The sequence below is a fragment of the Austrofundulus limnaeus genome, unplaced genomic scaffold, assembly GCF_001266775.1.
Source record: "Austrofundulus limnaeus strain Quisiro unplaced genomic scaffold, Austrofundulus_limnaeus-1.0 Scaffold366, whole genome shotgun sequence".
Classification (NCBI taxonomy): Eukaryota; Metazoa; Chordata; class Actinopteri; order Cyprinodontiformes; family Rivulidae; genus Austrofundulus; species Austrofundulus limnaeus.
Genome location: NW_013952768.1, coordinates 315483 through 329009, shown reverse-complemented (window position 1 = coordinate 329009; position 13527 = coordinate 315483). Strand labels below are relative to the sequence as shown.

General features: G+C 38.2%; 1 protein-coding gene across 1 annotated transcript in view; it reads right to left on the bottom strand.

The window, feature by feature from the left end:
• Positions 1-13527, bottom strand: part of LOC106528261 (furin-like protease kpc-1) — a 288666-nt gene that overhangs the window by 38405 nt on the left and 236734 nt on the right. Inside the window, exons 14-15 of the mRNA XM_014023386.1 lie at positions 4454-4564; positions 2962-3055 (exon numbers count right to left, since the gene is read on the bottom strand). Coding sequence (XP_013878840.1) covers positions 2962-3055; positions 4454-4564 — 205 coding nt within the window. The remainder of the gene's footprint in view (positions 1-2961; positions 3056-4453; positions 4565-13527) is intronic.

The window sequence follows — 13527 nt, the reverse complement described above, 5'->3', positions numbered from 1 at the left end:
CTCTCTCTCTCTCTCTCTCTCTCTCTCTCTCTCTCTCTCTCTCTCTCTCTCTCTCTCTCTCTCTCTCACAAGCACACTAACTCACAAGCACAGACGACTCCGAGCGTGCACAAACACACACGTATGCCTGCTGTCACAATCAAACATAAACACATTTGCATGTATGCGGCTGTGCTCACGAAAACACGGTTTTGCCATTTTCTGCAAATGACACTGCCAACACATTRCACGTCGCAGTAGGATCCTTTTTTTATCTTCTATTCTCAGATACAGTGCATGACAGAGAAACTCGAAAACAATTTGTATGACATCTTCAAGCCTCCCCACGCGCTCACAGAAGTGAAGTTTTGAAAGCACTTCTGCCAGATTTGTACATTTTCAAGGGCATTGGGAACACTGAAAGGCTGGAAGAACAGATTTGCAGCAAAACAATACAGTTTAGGACAAACGCTATTTATCTAAATAATGCTTAAAAATAGACTTTTCTTCTGTTTTTTTGTGGTTAAAGGGAAAAGTTTAAGTTTTTTGTGAAAAAAAAAACTAATTTCTTGTTGAAAGTTAGATGAAAAAGGTGATCTTATCTCCGATCGTATCACAAGTGCTGCATCAGGTTAAGTTAATCGAAGCTTGAAGGCGAGATAAGAAGAATCAGGTATTTTGTCTCGGTTCAAAATAAATCACATCTATGTGCTTGCTCCTCTTAACTACACTGATTTATCTTTCTTTTTTTTTGTATATTCTGAACAAAAACATCAAGCTGTGTCAGCGAGGAGTCCAAAAAACTCAGACCAGTTGATTTATAGAGTTTTATGAGATGCAAACTAGTTTGTAAACTGGATTTCATGTCTACACTTTTCATGATTGTCATGAAATAGAATCACTGCTTTTACAAAAACCTCTAAAATATTCAACAAACTGTGAAAGAGAATTGGAGGTTATTATTATTAGTAATTTTTAAAGTGGGGGTATTAATTGTTTTTGGTACATAGTTCAGTTCTGTACCACAATCAAGTTACTATGTTACCATCAGAACCTCCTACCGCTTCTGACACTCCCACTTCAACAGGGGTGGTCTGTGGAGCAGAGGATGTCTGCTGCAGACTGAGCTCCAGGGAGGAGCTATGTACAAATGAGTGGGGCTTTGTACCAGCAAGCCTTTGGGCAGCTCTACATAGCTACCAGGATTTYTCAAACATGCATGAATGAGTCAAAGCAACACTTTTTGATGACATTACAACATGATACAAAGCTAAAAAAAAGTCAATTTCACAAAACACCTCCCCCTTTAAATTACCCAGATACACAGTAGTTTAATGGATTAGAGAAAACATCAATAATCCAAAGAAAGAATAAAAATCAAACTGTAATATTTCATTGCCCTGGGCCATGTTGCCCAATAGGCCCTGTGATGGACTTGCGACCTGTCCAGGGTGTACCCTGCCCCTCGCACTGTGACTGCTGGATATGGGCACCAGTGACCCACGCGACCCTGAAAAAGGAAGAAGCGTGTACAGAAAATGGATGGATGGATGGATGGATGTTGCCCAATAGTGATGTTCGATACTGCCAATTTTCTTTTCGATAATGATACAGAGTAAAATTTGATTAGTGTCGGCGATACTGATCCAGTATTGATACTTTGTGATAACACGCATAATGTTTCTGTTAAATCTTAAAAAGTAGTGTTTTTCAAATGATCGCTTTATAAATAAAACATGACATAGTAACGTATTTATTAATTTAAAAGTCTTTCTAACCCTAACCCTATATTTGTTTTGCACAATTTAAAATTCTTATTCTAAAAAAATATAATAATTTTTGAATAGTGAATAGAAATGAGAAAAAACGTTCTAAAATGTGTTACTTTTTATATTTTGTAGCATTGTTTGTGGGTTTTGAAAGAAGGTCCTTGGCCAGAACTAATGCTGTTTGGGGGGAAATGGCATAAAAGTTTTGGAACCCCTCATCTAAAATGTAATTACAGTCAGACGAAGCAGATTTTATATTAAAATGAYCTGCTATAATCTAGACTGAGTGACTGAGTATGTGCCACTGTGCTGATGCATTACCCAAGCAAAAGAAAAAGTAGTTCCCTCCAACCACATGATTTAAACAAGATTTGAACAGCTTTAATTATTTTTCACTACTTTCCTGTTAATGATATACATTATGTAAAATAACTGAAGTATCAAAGTATCGATATTTTGATTTTAGTATCGATTCTAGAGCATAAAGGTCTKGTATTGGCAGTATCAATATTTCAGTATCGACCTACACATCACTATTGCCCAACACCTTTCATGCCAGTGTTTTTAAAATCATTTTTATTTTATGTTAAGAAATGAGTTGTATATATTTTAGTGAAACCTTGAAAATAATTTGATGTACAAACTTATACAATATTGCAAGATGTTGCCTGAACTATTATGACTCACAGTATGTATTTAAAATGACTCTCAGCTACAYCACATTTAAGTTCTAAATTTGAATCACTCTCTAAGTTACAGCCATTTATGTCTTTTCTAAGAAGAATTACCTTGGGAAGCCATCTTGAATTGGGTTGACTTCAGATATAAATCATTTGTAGATGTGTTTCCAATAATTACTTGGTAAAAGTTTTATTCAAATCTCTCCAGTGGTTCACAAGATATTTTGCTAACAGACAAACACGATMGATTCCTACAGTTTACTCTAATTTTAAGCAGAAATCTCATTCAGTGTGTAGTGTGCAAAATACTGTATGTATTGAGGAWAGCTTTCTGATACAACTGCACAAATTTGAATTCAGTATCTGTAAAACTGTGTTATGGCTATTTTTGTGTTTTCTAATGTCCATCATCTGTGGTGTTCAACTTAAATTRGGTTGACTCCAAAATGTTATTTGTGAAGTGTTTTGCAAGTAAAATAGTAAAACTAAATATTGCTCTCTTTTCCCTTTTTGGTGGGTGACGAAAACTGTACCTGCACATGCTCCAGAGCGTTGACCTCATTGGACTTTCCTCTGCAGCCCTCTGACTGGATACTGATCCTCGCTTGGCCTCCGGGAGAAAAAAATCTTCCAGACAATAAAAATAATATTCTATTCAGAAATTCTGTTTCCTCACAGTGTGAACACACACAAAAAGCTCCGACAGGACAGTTAAAGAGAAGTCAAAAAATTAGCGCAATACTATTTTTGTTGGTGGAAACAAAATTAATTGATTGATTTTGTTTAGCTGTTTTATTACCAATCATGGTTTTTAACATCCAAGTATTTTTAGTAACAAAGTTTTCAATTAAAACAACTTTTATAAGGTTCACTAGTCAAAAAATGATTACAGTAATAAATGCCTAAAGTTTGACTCGTAAAGGGTGTTTTTGCCTTTCTATAATGTTGTATTTAAGAGTAATATGTTTTTAAAACACAAATGTTTTTTTTTTATTTGCCAGACTGCTTTTAAATTTGTCCTTTTAGTGGTTTTATGGTGTTATAACCACTGTTTGTGCAGATAGGTGACTGTGATGTTTAGCTTGGGGAGGGTCTTTAAGCCCTGGAGTGAGGAGAGAGGGTGAATCAGCTACTATCRCACAACATTTTAAGCTATTTGTGTGTTTCCTAACTTCAGTTTCCTGCAGCTGCCATCTTGAATTGGAGTGACTTCAAARGTTAATTATTAGTTATTGAGGTACAACCAATAATTACTTTCTCAGAGTTTCAATAMAACCCATTCAKTGGCTAARGAAATATTTTGCTGACAGACCATAAATGGCAGTTTTTAAATCAGAACTTTCATACTCAGTTAGTGCTCAAAGTATACTTTGAGGATGGCTCTCAGCTACTACTGTACTAGGGTTAGGCAATATTGGCAAAAAAGTATTATGATTTATTGTGGCATTTAGCTAATAATAATTAATATGATTACTAATGGATGACAGTTGCACTTGCATGCAGCTGACGTTGTGGCCTTGGTCTCTATTTTCCTCAGGCTCTGGTTTATGTTGGTATTTTCAGTTGATTATACAGGTTTGTAGGGTTAGGTTAGCATTACTTTCTCTGTGCTGCATTCCACCRTTGGGTTCACATGTGCGCCTGATAGTGTTTGTGTGTGCTATACATAAAAACATCATCACTAATTACACTTGTAAAGTGTCAAATATTAATTGTTGACAGTTTTTATGACAATTAATTGCACACAATACAATTTTGGCCAGCCCCATACTGCATCAAAACTTAGTACAATATCTAGTAATATTTTTATGGTGGCATTTTTGTGTTTTATGAGTTTACGTAGCTGTGGCGGCCATTTTGATTGGAGTTGACTCCAAGAGTTTATCAGCTGTATGTGTGACTAACTCAGTGTTTCTTTAAAATCTGTCCAGTAGTTGATGAGACAAATTGCCAAYATGACACACAAACAGACCCACGCATACACACGGACATGAGTGATAACAAAAGAAAACAGGCTTATTTTACCTGGCAGAGTGAAATGTGACTTCCTGTGTGCATTTCCTCTGCAGAGCAACAGTGTGGAATAATGCGGCCTGCTGCACCATCAGCCCAGCATCCAACAATCCAAAGCCGTACCTGCAGCAAGCAGAAAGAACACACCTGATTTTCAGTGTTTGTGCTCAACACAGTGTTGCATGTTCATCCTCACATACATGTGCTGCAGGAGCAGACAGAGTGCTAATGGCTCCAAACACAGAGAGGCAACAAGTCAGGGATGAAGGCGATGTTGTCCTCTGACACAATCACTTCCTGCTGTCTGGGCTGCTGTTTGTGCTGCCTGTAATTGTCTGGAGGATTGATTCGGTGTAATGTTCCATCTCACCGACTGTAATCAAGCCTCATTATTCATTCTTTACCACCCCAATTTTGCTGGAGACACAATGGGCGACCTTTAAGCAGCGCCTCTGCCTGGTGACTGTATGACCACTGCCTGATCATCCTCTCATTTCCACTTTAGTAATCATCACTTTACAACAATCTTCTCTCATTTTCCCCTCTTTGCTCCATCTTTTCCAGCAAACATCTTGATATTCAGTGTTCACTTTAAAATCTCCTCCACTCTCCTTCATCTCCTCCATCAGACCAAAATATCTGCTCCATATCTCAATAAAGCTGTTTTAATAAGTTCCTCCTTAATATCCTATCAAATCTTTTATATTTGCACAATTTCTCTCTTTAATTCTCTTTTCAGGTAAAATAGCCATCTTTAGAGTAACAATGCCACGCGGCCATAAAATCTCCATCTCCTCTTGCCTTTTGGAAATTCTGAGGGGGTAACAAACAGCTAATTTCTGCCATTATTGCCATTCAGACTGTGTGCTGTTAATCTGCAATAAGTGAAATTCATTATCCTGATGAAGGGGTCTCTTGGAGCAGTGAAGAGAAGACAGAGACGAGAGAAAGATGAGCGTGGATCAATAACTCARTCTGTTGCCCTGCATGGGGCTCTATCAGCTCTGTCTCAGTCAGTCAGTGCATCTGAGGAGGAGATGCTGGAGCTGCAGCCCACACTGTCGCCCTCCTCACAGCACGCTGTGCAATCAATGGACACAATCTAATCAGCCACTATCACCACCAATGACTTTTAGCATGTAGAAGACCCAGGATAATGGCATTAGGCAGACCGGTGTTCAGGATTAAATTGTGCAGTGTAAGTTCAAGGGCATTCAGGGTTTTGTACAGCAAAATCAGGCTGACAACAGGTGGAGAGAAGGATAAAAAGTGCTTTTTAAGTCAAGAGCTTAACAAGTTAACATAAAAAAATGAAGTTAGACAATTTTCAGTGGATTACAATACATACTCGTATACATATTCATAAGAACAACAAAGTAGCTTTTTATCCATTTTWTTCCACTCAGTCGTGGTCAGAACCACGAGCGGACCCCAAAAATTATTCCTTCTGTTTCCTCCTGGGGGATCCCAAGCCAAAGAGAATATAAGAGCCCTTCAGTGATTTCTGGATCTGGCCCCAGGTCCTCTCCCAGGACCACCTCAGCTGAGTCCTTTCAGTGCAGAGGAGCAGTGACTTAATTCTGTACTCCTCTTTGATGACAGAGCTCCTCACTGTGTCTCCCCACCACTAGTATGCAGAATCTTATTTTTTTTGGCCATGATCATAGGTGAGGTTTGGAAAGTAAATGAACAAATACATCAAGAGTTTTGCCTTTTGGCTCAACTCTTCTTTACCCCAACAATTGAAGGCAATACCCTCATTACTGTGGATGAAACCTCCAACCATCGATCCTCAATCCTACCATAACTCGTGAACAAGACTTGGCTCAAGGCAGAGACTCATTCCTGACTCAAAAGTAGTAATCCATAACGGTGTAGTTGAGAACCGTGGTCTTGTACTCAGACTTTCATCCCAGCCAATTTACACTTGGCTGTGAATTATGAAATTATTAATTAAATAATCCATCCATCCATCCATCCATCCATCCATCCATCCATCCATCCATCCATCCATCCATCCATCCATCCATCCGTTATCTATACCTGTTTCTTCCTTTCAGGGTTGCGTGGGTCACTGGTGCCCATATCCAGCAGTCACAGTGTGAGGGGCGGGGTACACCCTGGACAGATCGCAAGTCCATCACAGGGACACACATAGAGACAAACAAGAAAAACAACCATTCTCTCTCTCACTCACACCTAGGGACGATTTAGAGTTACCAATTAACTTAAAGGTCATGTTTTTGGTGTGTTGGAGGAAGCCGGAGTGCCTGGATAAGCTGGCATTAGCATCGGAGAGGCTAGCAACTAGCATGCCTAGGCTGCTCACCTACCTGCTCACAAACTTTTTTGAATAAAGAAAACTTTCTCAACAATAATGGTTGACATAGAAAACCTACAACATGCACTGACACGTGTTCCTTAGACAGAATTTACTGTTCAACATGTCGCTGTTGATCTAACCTCCTGCTACAAGGTTGTAGCAACCGCTGGTCGTGCAATAGTCTTAATTTTGGTCCTCATACCGTGCCATTGTGAATCCCTTCAACCCACGCTGAAGGTCATAGAATGAAGGACACCAACAAAACCACATTATCTGCGAAACTCAGAAATCAGAACCTGCCACTCCCAAATCAGACATCCTGTGCTCCACGACTGACCCTTAAAATTCTGTTCATGAACACCACAAACAGACTGGAGACATGGGACAGCTTACACAGAGTCCAACCAGCATTGAAATGTAGCTAGACTTTGTGCTAAGAACACAGGCAACTGTATGCCTTCTTTAGATCTTCAAGAGATATGTAGACTGGACAGTCAAACTCCCAAGGTCCCTTTAGTAACCCAGCAAGGGTGCAGCTCTAGTCCACTGGTCTACTGTTCCACAGCCATCAATTGGAGCTTTTTTTCAACACCACAGAGCAAACGTTCTAAGGAAAGCTGAGAAGTGTGGTTCCTTTAGCTTTTTCTGAAGACAAAAATAAAATGTCTGCAGTTTTAGTTTGTAACAAAACAAACAAAAAATTCTGGTACAACAACAAAAAACCCTTGAGTTTAGAAGCTCATTAGATAAGTAAACACAACACAGTGTTTTATGATACTTCTAGGCAGAATTTTACAGCTCAGTCAAGTTATTATTGCAGCCATTTGTTTATGTTTCACAACAATCACAGTTAAAACAGGAGGGATCTGGCACAGAGGCTGCAATGTAAACAGAGAATTACACTTTCACATGAAGTCTCGCTCCAAAACTTTCGACACACTTCCTTATTCAAAAATGAATCAGGAAATTAATATTTTTTTTATTTGTCACACTTTAACAAATGAATTATATTAGGGAAGCTTCAAAAAAATCAATGATGTGGAAGCAAATGAACATTTTTGTGGGGGTGGGATTTACCACTTTTAACTGCATCCAAACCTTTAACACCACCACCCTGCAGGTTTCTATACATCATCRGGATTGTGGAGCCTCTCTTTCTTTGAAATGTTGGTGTTATGGAATAATTWTGTATATCTGTTCTACCTTGACACTGTCCAGTAAYCATATCTCATGATAACTAGTTTCGGCTGTTTTAATCTRTCGGCCCAGACTTCAAGACTCCAGCAATGCAWGACCTCTTTTATTTTGATAAGGTGTTTCCGGGCTGACAGCCCTGYCATTGGTTAGATGGTTCACAGTTGGCGAACTGTGATTGGTTGTAAGCATGTTACAGGATGTTAYATTATCACTGACGAGCTAGCCACAACTTGACAGACTTCTCTGATTGACTTCTGCTCTGTTGTTGCTCAAATTAAATCATTTGACKAMCATACACGCAGACTTTCTGTGCATTTATTCCAACGTGTTTCTGCATTCTTGGTAAATCGTGCCACCACAGTTGGAAATAACTTTGCAGTACAATTTGATRGGAAAATTCCGCAACAACTGAACAACTGCTAAGTATTCCTAAAATGAAAATGGAAGTAAACTTCCAGTGAAATGTTAAATTATGTTAAYAATTATTACTGACCATAACGTTTTGGATTCTTTCACTGCGAGTTTGCAGCCTGTTTTTTCCTACATGAATCTAAAAAGGCCAATATGTCAGTAAGGCCATTTATAACAACGAAGAAGATATGATGATTTTCTATCATTATTGTAATATGCTGAACCAATTAAAATAACCTTTACAAGTACCATTGTAATTAACATGTTTTAAACTGTTTGTTCAAACTGTAATTCATCATTTTGCTGTAACTCTTTTTGGTCCCTGCTGTTCTGACAAAGTAAATATGTATGTGTCAACTGTTTTCGACGAAAATTAGGTTAAACATATATCAAATATTAAAATTGCAATATCATCAGCCTCTTCATGCAATAATATTACTGTATACCACAGTATAACTAGAGAAAGATTTATTAATAATAAAAACTAATCGAATCCAGACCATACTGTAAACAAAACCCTATAGACTTACTAAATTCAGTCAAATCGAAACAAAATTGAAAAATAAACGTGTGCATCAGTAATTATTGCTATTATTATAATCTGTCACAGTTTTTCATTTACTCTTTAACTACGTATTTGGGCATGCATGTCCATAGGCATCCATCAGTTACCACCTGTAGCACCCTTGCTTCCCACTACCTCAATTGTATTTCACTAAATACCAATTAAAAAAATCATGTAGAAATTGTAAAATAATCTTTACTTGATCAAAAACATTTTTCATAACTTTAAGTCAATTGAAACTGATAAAACTTTTATGATAGGTTTAAAATGAGATGATTTTAAATAATTTGAAAACATTTTTCTGCATTAGCTCAATTTCTTTGGTTACAGAAACAAAGGCATTACCCAATATTTCAGTGAGCATATCAATGGTAMACTAACTTCTCATTTAGCGAACTATGGATCTTTGTTTTGCCACGGTCATCCTGTTTAGTGATTAAATATACTCTCCCACCTTATACTTTACAGTGAGAGCTGTGCACCTATTAAATCCTGCAGCTCCTGCTGATTGATCGGGTTTGCCCCGGCTACACGGTCATAAACCTACAGACGTATATCTGATAGAGAAAGCTTCGAGAAACAGGTTTACATGTGATAGAACTGGATGAAAAGACAGCTTTTATGTTTCCTGCCATATCAATAAAACAGTRTGGTTGAACTTTCCTTTTCAGTCATGTCATCAGCAGCAGTGAATGTGACTCCTCCAAATAAAACCGTGTGCAGATCAAGATTAATGGCTGATATGGTTTGTGAAACATGATAAGCAGTCTAATAACAGCATTYGTACATTTTCTTTAATTATGTCAGAGATTTTTGGGAACACGGCAAATATTTTCAAGAACAAACCCACATAATGTAATGCATATCAAGTAATTAGTCAGAAAACTCAGTCTTCCAGTTTCTGCYGTGTTCTTTCTCCACCTCCTGCGTGGTTGGATGGAGGTTGAGCCAAGTCGACGACAGAGTGACAGCCGATCTTCTGTCCACGCAGCACGAAGCATGTTAAACCCTTCGACCTGCCTGAGATTTCAAATCTGTGGTCCTCACATTTTCTCCAGCTACCTCCTCTCCTCCACTGCAAGCGCTCTTGCAATCTCTTACCCCCCGTTTGCTTTTTAATCTGTGGGGCCCCCACCTCTTCACAGGGCCTCTTTGTAACTGTTGCGGAACCTCTTTCACTTTTTTTTGTTTTGTTTTGTGGGCCTTCACAGCTCCTTTTCTCAGCTGATATCCACACCATCTGCTAAAAAGCAGAGGAAGGTGCACACAAACACAACTAGAACCGAGATCKCCAGGCTTGAGGTCGCTGGTGTGTCTTTGCACTTGGCATCGAAAATGCAGATTTTAGCAACCGTTACGCTGCGACCGAAACAGAATATTGCAGCTACCTAGGGAACTCRCTACAGAGATCTCACCCCTTGTTTGCAGTGGTACGTCCTGCTAAGTCCCCACCCCCACCCCTCCCCTCCCACACACACACACACAACAGAAGCATCTGTAAAGAATCACTCAAGCCGCACTAAGCAGCTGCCTGTGAGTTAGGTCATTTTCCCAGGAGCCACAGAGTGGGCATTGGCGGGACCTCAAAAAAAAATGGACAAAAAAAGGGGACACCATCTGTTCAGACCCTGAAAAGGTTGGTGACACCTTCTGTGGTACCAACAACTTCTAATTAAGTAGCCAGGAATGCTGCAGCAGCTCCAACACACGATTGGTAGGCTGGATGACATCACAGCAGTTTCACACACCTCTCCTTCACATCTGGGCTCGTACGAATGAAAACTGAGCGAAGACTGATGACAATAAACACTTAGAGTATGAAGACACATGTTGGTTGCAGACAACAAAAAATAGATTTAGTTTTTAATTTCTCTTGTTTTTTTCCCTCTGCTGCTTAGTTGAAAGCTTATTGGAAACATAAAAGACTGCATTAGCCCTTTGGTCAATCCCAGCATGTATTTTTTCCCCCCAGTTATATCATAACGCACTAATTTCATTAGCATTAGGATTTTTAAATGAAATAACAAATAGACTTAATACTCCTCTGATTTCCATCGCTCTCGCAGCCAAGTCTTCAGCTCAGAAATGTTACTAATTAGGCTTATTAAGTAATTAAGAAGAGGTCTTAATTATATCTGCGCCACTGGGACCTGTACTGTTGTAACCATGAAATGTTGTGCCACGCGGCTCAGCTTGGTTCGTTTGGGATGCCTCACTATTTCATCTGTTTAACTGCTCTGAGTGTGTACTTTTTAGAACATATTGTTAGGAACGAAATTACAGAGAGAGAGAAACACTCAGCAGCATCAGCCTCAAAATGTCAAGCAAATTACCTTGAGAAGAGTTAAAAGTTTAATGAAATATATTGCAGGGAGGAAAATGAGGGGTTTGGCTCAGGCGCAGACTTCRTCTCAGGAGAATGGGCCGTGGACGGCCCCCTCGGTCTCCAGATCCATCAGTCAAAGTAGCAGCTAGCCGTCCTCGTGTTTTACACCAGGAGGAGCTGCAGTGATCTACAACCCATGACCTCACTTTAAGTGTCCCACATATTTTGATCTGTAGCTTTGGTGTTATCCAAACACAAATTCAACAGAAGATGAAAATCGATGGAGAGCTTTTGTTGGACCCATACCAAGGTACAAGGGCGTAACTTTAGGTCTACCATTGGGGGGTTATGCTCTCTGCCCATTCATTATTTTATTCATTGAATCATTTACAGTGCAAAACGATTCAGGATATTTGGAGGTTAAAATGTATCGTAATGCTTTTACTGTGATTTACTTAACTTTCCTGTTTTCTTTGTATTTACTGCTCCTTTTCTGTTCCAAGTCAGTTCAACAAATAAGAAAAGACCTACCTACACCTATATTTTTTCCCAACAGTAACAAATATTTTATATTTTTAGGATGTAATTTTCAACATACCTCATTTGGCTAGGAAAAATTACAACACGATTCAACAAATCCAGCCGTAAGGTGACAGACTAAAACCCTGCATGTTATTTTCAGCTGTTATGCTTAAACGTACATACTGTATATATGACATCATAAGTGCTGAAATCAGGTCAAAGTTTGTTAAAGACAACAAGAGCTGTGTACTTAACCAGTTACTTTCTATTGTTTAGAGCAAATTATGTTATTTTATTGTGTGAGGGGTATATTGACTGGATCAAATTATTGTGGGGGTCATAACCCCCTAACCCCCCTGCAAATTACACCCATGAGATACTGTACAGTCCTTTCTCTGCCATATGAGGAAAAAACATAAACACGAGAGTGAAAAAACTGCACTAAATACTCCATTTTGCCATCCTGTCACAGTGGAGGAAGCAAAAACAAAACCAAGAGAACAAAACTATGTAGAAATCCTAAAAATATATTTAGAAATCACACCACCAGTTGCGGTTAATTAAATACAAGTACTGATCTGAACTCTGCTTCTAAAAGACCTGCAATATTTTTTAGAATGTAAGCCATTAAAACTTTAAAAATTTCTACAAACTAAAAATAAAAAACTGCAAAAATGCACATTTTAATTGTTGCACATAGGGATTAATTGTTTTAGCAAAGCCTTAAATTAGTCAAAAGTAAGAAAAACAAATTATAAAGTAAATATAAAATGAACTGAAACAGCTGCACAAATTGAAAATGTWTGTGTGTTATTTACTAATGACCATCTTTACTGGCTCAGTAGAGGAATGGAGCTACATTTAATCAGGATGTAAACATTTTGAAGTACTTGGAGACTGTCTAATCACTTCACCTTTTAACTGTTTTCCACTACTTATCAAAGGAAGAAAAACTATTCATACTTGAAAACATTAGAGCAACAGCTTAAATTATTTTTTTAGCTTCGGGAAAGATATTTTTCACTCACAGCAAAGAAAGRACTTCTACAATCTGATGTTCTTTACAAACTCAAACAGATTAATAMAATTTTATTCAGGTGTAGAAGCAGGTTAAGTTATTGGATGTCTGTGTTTCGGYGTGCCGATCAGGCAGATTGACACATTTGCAGCATCATTGGCATAAACAGCCTTTTTCAGTGGGCTCAGCACACACAATGTATATATTTGCATGATGATYGGGTTAGGAAAACTGCAACAAACTAAACAAAGTATTGTGTAAACTGAAGAGCTTTAATATAAATTATTTAACATCCTTTATACTGGTTTTTCAGTTTTGAGAAAGAGTCTTAAAACAAACTCCTGATTGGCTGAACGTTAGCCTGGATAAAGACTCTAGCCTTTTTTTCTTCTGTCACTGATGTCACTAATGATGAAAAACCTTTCATCACTTTGACAAAGATCAGGCCATACCTTTAAAGTAGACACATGATGTTTGTAAATCCTTCCTTTTCACATTTAAATCATTCAGTTGGGGTCTTTATAAAGTGGAACTACGATATGGTCTGAATTCCTCTTTACTCTAACTTCACCAGCCCCTCTTTCACCACTTTTCTGGTGTGTGTCTCAAAGCAACTGAATCTTTTAACATGAAATCTGTATTTTATGGTCCTTGTTTTGTTGCTATTTTATATTAATTGTTTTATTGATTGATGTACTTTGATATTTTTGTAAATGTAAAGTGT